Raw genomic sequence first — 5,150 nt, 5'->3', positions numbered from 1 at the left:
TCCGTTGGTTAAAACTTTTTTTGAATTTTTTGAATTTAACCAGATGTGCTGCAGATTTATTCAAATCAAAACTAAAAAACTTATCAGCTAGGCCGAAAGACATGTAACGCGGTTTCTACTAAGCCCATTAACGTGGAGCATGGACGCGGGGAAGGAACACTCATGGCCCATCCATCAGGGTTCTCTAGTTTTCTTTTGTTTTTTTTTCAACTCGAATTTAACTGAAATTTAATTGTTTATTTTCATAGAAATTCAAAAATTGAAAAAACCTTCACACTTCGTCTTAGAATGGATACGAGAGTGTGTGCAAAAATTTCTGGAGCGTTTCTCGAAGGTCGAAAAATCCACATTCTTAGAAACGGAATCGTTTGGGTTACATCAAACCACTTTTTCTAAGCTAGTCGATTTTTCGACCTTCGAAAAAAAATCCAGTTTTTTTTACCCAATATGTCACACGTTTTTGTGAACATAATCCGTTGGTTAAAACTTTTTTTGAATTTTTCGAATTTTCAAATTTTTCGAATTTGGCCGTCAGACATGTAACGGGCCAATGTGGGCCGCCAGACCTCTAACTGCATGTTCGCCTCCCGCCCCTATATCCGCCCAATACTGTGGCAGTTCCACCGTTCTGTCCCAACCCCGGCCGTTCGTCTACCGCATCCCAGTGCTCCCTTCCTCCCACGCTATCCATGGCATCTGCCTCTTCCTCCATCGTGGCCGGAGACGAGAAGTCCACGACGGAGAAGTACCGCATCCTTGCGCACGGGAGCACATATATCGACGTCGTCTACACCAATGAGGCGGCGACTGTTGATAGAATTCTTCGTATGTACGAGGGTTGGCTCGACGAGGACGAGGACAGGTTCAAGTTCGTTGGTCTGGATCTCGAGTATGACTCTAGCGGACACAAGTTGGCGGTAATGCAAATCGCCATGAGGGAGCACGTTCTTGTATTCCACTACATTAGGTACAAGGATCATTGAAATTTATGTCCCTACATTGAATTTAAAGCGTCCCTACATTTTCATTACAGTACTTGTTGAATTTATTTGTGCTGCTCTTGACAAAGGTGCAAGGATCATTGTCCGCGCCTACTGACTTTTCTCAAGGACAAGCAATACACTTTTACAAGTGTTGATAAAAGAAATGACACAAAAGTTCTTCGTGCGGCCGGTCTTCCTGTTCCAGAAGAGAGACACATCGACATCCAGGACATTTTCAAGATTAATGGTCAACCGCAGGCTGGAATGGCTGATCTTGCAGCAAAGCTCATTGATCCCAAGTTTGCCAACATGAAGAAGGACTTCAAGTACAACCGGCTTCGGAAGGAAGGGCATGGTTTCTGGGAATGCAAGCCACTGTCCTGGATGAACCTCGAGTACGCAGCTATTGACGGCTATCTCAGTTATGAGATATACAACAAGATCTACACGGTGAACGAGGGACAAGCTCACCTCCAGAGATCAGACCACATCTGCCCCGAGATGCAAAAATCAGGATGAATCTTCATCAATGAACAAGCGTCGAAGCAAGCACGAGAGTTATAAGACTCAAGGGGCAAGTACTAGTGTGTTTGTGCGATGCTGTAATTATATTTGAGATGTGTCCAAGACATACTTGTTCGAAATGTTATTTGTGAACAAATTCTCCATATTGTTTTGTAAGTATCATACGGTGATACGTACGATCAGTAATGGTATTCGCAATGTGTGCAAGACATAAGCTGTGCTCTATGTCATTCGTGAACAAAATTGTCCTAGTTGTGTTGCAAGTATCAAAATTCGACCTTTGACAATCTGACCAATATTTGTACAACAAATAATACACAAGTGCAACAATGTGAATCGATCAAGTAGTGTTGTTCATACTTCCGATGGTCCCTCATATCTGCATTGCATGAAATAACACACAAGTCAGTGGCACATAAAATAGTAGAAGATTAGTGCAAGCTATTTAAGAGTAGGGCTGAATCAGATACTCACTTCTTATGTAGCCTGCACTTCATCTTGTTGTTTCTGTTATGACCTGGTTGATTGCAAGCAGTGCACAACCTCTCCTTCTTCCGCTCGTCGTGTGACAAGTATCCTGCCATGTTTTGACGTACGTTGATTCGTATCCTTGTCCTTATAGTACTTCTTGTTTTGTTTAGGTGCTCCTTTGGTCTCGGCTTTATCGGGATCACCCACTTTGGTGCATCTCCTCTGTTTTGTGCGTCCTCATGGTAAGCCGTTGAGCAGCTGTTCTGGTCACCTTTTCTCCTGTGTATTATGCCTTTCATACATTTCATAAGCTCATTTGTAAGATTCTGGGTCATGCAATGCTGCATCAAAAGCTTCTGCTCCAATTTGGGTAAGCTCGCTATGCTTTCTCCGCTCAGCTACCCCTTCCCATCCCCATCCGTACAAATCACTCTCGCGTCTCGAGGGCAAACCATACCTTGCATCCTTCGAGAACCTTCGGAGAACACAACAGTTCGGAATTTCAGAGCACCCCACAAAATGCAAAACAAACAAGATGTGCTTGCAAGGTAGCCCTTTCCGATACATCCTTCGGCAGCTGCACGTTATTGTTTCCTCTTTGCTTTCAGGTCTGTACTCCACTGAAAACAAATACTTACGGTTATTCATCCATGACACAACGAAGGTTGTTAACCCACCAGCACATCCAAGTTGATCTACAATCTCTAGGCCCCCAATCTTTTTCAGCTCCCCTTGAACGAGGTAGAAGTTTGTAGCAGTGAATTTACGGGCAGCAGACATCTCTATATCCTTGTACCTGGTAACTGCAACCGGTACTGTCTGAGAGTCTATGGTGTCCTGGCGGGCCTCTTCCTCCCGGACACGGCTACTGTTATTCTCGTAGTGCACAACCATATCCACCATTGTCAGTCCAAAGTCAAGGTGGGTGTGTAGGGTGGAGTTCAAACTCTCGCTCCTCTGGTTGCTTTTCATTCCGAGGAAATATCCATTCGCTAGATACGCGGCTGACCACAACTTCTTCCTCCTATACATCCTCTTCATCCATTCTTTGGTTAATTCCGTCTGGTGCTTCTCGACGAATGCCCTCCATCTCTCCTCGAATACTTGTTCTGAAGTGGTGTAGTACAGCAGCGACCGGAATTCATTGTGAGCCAGGGAGTCAATGTGCTTCTTCATGTTCTTCTCAATATGCCACGTACAAACACGGTACCACACGCCTGGAAAGAATTTACCAACAGCGGCGATCATTGCAGCGTCCCCATCAGTGATGATCCCTTTAGGCTTCTGCTGATACATGGCTTTCAGGAATGTTTCTAACAACCACTTGTATGTTACTTCCTTTTCGTCCGAGACAATGGCGCATGCAAAAACAGTAGTCTGGCGGTGATTGTTTATTCCCACAAAAGGTATGAACGGCATAGCATACCGATTTGTTTTGTACGTGCTGTCAAACACCAGCACGTCACCGAAGTCGGCATAGTCCTGCCGAGACTGAGAATCACACCAGAACAGGTGTAACAATTTTCCACCTTTACCAAGCTTGTAATCAAAATAGAATTCAGGATCATCTCGCTTCCTCTTCTCCATAATGCCAATGGTTGTGTTGGCGTCACCCTTTGCAAGCATCTTCCTCTTTTCACGGCAAGACATGTTGTAAAGATCCTTTCTTACAAATCCTACCCTGCTGTATTTTCCATTGTCACTGATAAATGTCCTCATAATGTTGAATAATCTCATCCCAAAGAGGCTCCCAAAGGACATGATCCTAGATTTCTGATGAGCCTTGATCTTTCTATGAGACCTCATAAAAGCGATTTGATCAGCTGTAGCAGGCTTATGGTTGTGATTCTCGTCAAATCTCAGAACAGTCCAAACACCCTTTTTCCTGTTATACGACACGCTGAAATGGGCACCACAGTTGCAGCGAGACTCAGGACGGTGCCTATACGTTCGGCCTTTCATTTCTAAGTACTTGCTTTCATGTTGCCCAGCCCTGGAGCAAAGAAACCGCCTATACCGAATGGTGGGTGTCCCTAATTCATCAAGGCGTTCCTTTTTCTTCTCGCGTCGAATGCTAAAACCATGTTCTTTGGCATACTTGTTGTAGAAATAATAGGCAGCCTCTTCGGAAACAAAGATCATGGCCCTTACAGCCTCATACTTTCGCTGTCTGCTCATTTCAGCATCAATATCATATGGATCCTTATTATCTTCCTGCTTAGTATGGTCCAACTGGGAACTTCCTGTCACCTAAACAAATATGACAAACATGGCGTTATTGTTACAGACACTTTGATTTGTTCTATTATGCATTGCAATGCATCAAAATAAAATCTTACTTCGCTTTTGCATTCAGATTTTGACAGCTGTGAAACCCCCCCTTCTAATGATTTATTTGCTCGGGAATATCCTCTTCATAAGCAAAGTCTTCCAAATCAGAATCCCCATAGTAGGTAAGCTCACTTGTTTGATTACAACAACCTGCGCAATTTGTAGGAAAATAGCAAATTACATGTATATTCATCTTCACCTGGAAGAAGGCAAGTAAGATAAAAGAAAACATACATCACTCGTATTTTCAGAAGTGGGTTCATCATCTTTCTCTCTTATGCTGTCTTCATCATCGATGTCCATCTACAAAATTTGCAACAAGGAGGCAAAATTCAAGGACAAAATATTCCCATGCACACTGTACTGATAAAATATGAAAATGTGAGTGACTCACATTATCAGACTCAGATCTGAGGATCACCAAAAATGCTATCATCATCATCAGACGAAGGTACTTCATATTCATCTTCTGAAGATGAAATATCAAAAGCCTCCCATCTAGAGTCATCAACGTCTGTAGTTGCTTTCTCATTGTCAATCCCAGAAGCCACAGAGCCGTCCATCTGTCCAAATAAAACCAACATCACTGACCTAATCAACATAAAAAACTCGGCTTGGAATTCATTGTGAAATGCTGATTATTAACAAAAAATATACGAAAAAATTGGTAAAATTTTGAACAACAAATTAAACCCTAAGCACAAATGCGACAATACATCATATAAAGTATACATGGAATAATAATAGAATAACAGTGTGGCACGGGGGGCTAACCTCTTCTGGGCGTCGGTGGCAATCTGGGCGGCCACGGGAAGTTGGGCTCAGCGGTGCTCTGCCTTG

General features: G+C 43.1%; 2 protein-coding genes across 2 annotated transcripts; one reads left to right on the top strand and one right to left on the bottom strand.

Moving 5' to 3' along the window:
* Nucleotides 1–689: 689 nt before the first annotated feature.
* LOC127303681 (3'-5' exonuclease-like) lies at nt 690–1,502 on the top strand. The gene is made up of 2 exons (XM_051334389.2): nt 690–967; nt 1,070–1,502. The coding sequence occupies exons 1-2, from the start codon at nt 690–692 to the stop codon at nt 1,500–1,502; spliced, it is 711 nt and encodes a 236-aa protein (XP_051190349.2).
* Nucleotides 1,503–1,881: 379 nt separating this feature from the next.
* LOC139831632 (protein FAR1-RELATED SEQUENCE 5-like) lies at nt 1,882–4,873 on the bottom strand. Its single transcript, XM_071820943.1, has 6 exons — nt 4,766–4,873; nt 4,545–4,613; nt 4,443–4,460; nt 3,997–4,229; nt 2,679–3,879; nt 1,882–1,887 (listed from the first exon to the last, which is right to left on the bottom strand). Exons 1-6 carry the CDS (start codon nt 4,871–4,873, stop codon nt 1,882–1,884), a joined length of 1,635 nt encoding a protein of 544 aa, XP_071677044.1.
* Nucleotides 4,874–5,150: the final 277 nt, after the last annotated feature.

This window comes from Lolium perenne, chromosome 5 (genome assembly GCF_019359855.2).
Source record: "Lolium perenne isolate Kyuss_39 chromosome 5, Kyuss_2.0, whole genome shotgun sequence".
NCBI classification, from domain to species: domain Eukaryota; kingdom Viridiplantae; phylum Streptophyta; class Magnoliopsida; order Poales; family Poaceae; genus Lolium; species Lolium perenne.
This window is presented reverse-complemented; position numbering and strand designations above follow the sequence as displayed.

Excerpts from the sequence above, each read along its gene's own strand:
- LOC127303681 (XM_051334389.2), top strand. The coding sequence starts at position 690 with ATGGCATCTGCCTCTTCCTCCATCGTGGCCGGAGACGAGAAGTCCACG. Across the intron at positions 968-1,069 it reads CTTGTATTCCACTACATTAG|GTGCAAGGATCATTGTCCGC; the intron begins GTACAAGGATCA and ends CTCTTGACAAAG.
- LOC139831632 (XM_071820943.1), bottom strand. The coding sequence starts at position 4,873 with ATGGACGGCTCTGTGGCTTCTGGGATTGACAATGAGAAAGCAACTACA. Across the intron at positions 4,614-4,765 it reads CTTCAGAAGATGAATATGAA|ATGGACATCGATGATGAAGA; the intron begins GTACCTTCGTCT and ends CAAATTTTGTAG. Across the intron at positions 3,880-3,996 it reads TTAGGGACACCCACCATTCG|CGTGTCGTATAACAGGAAAA; the intron begins GTATAGGCGGTT and ends TGCCCATTTCAG.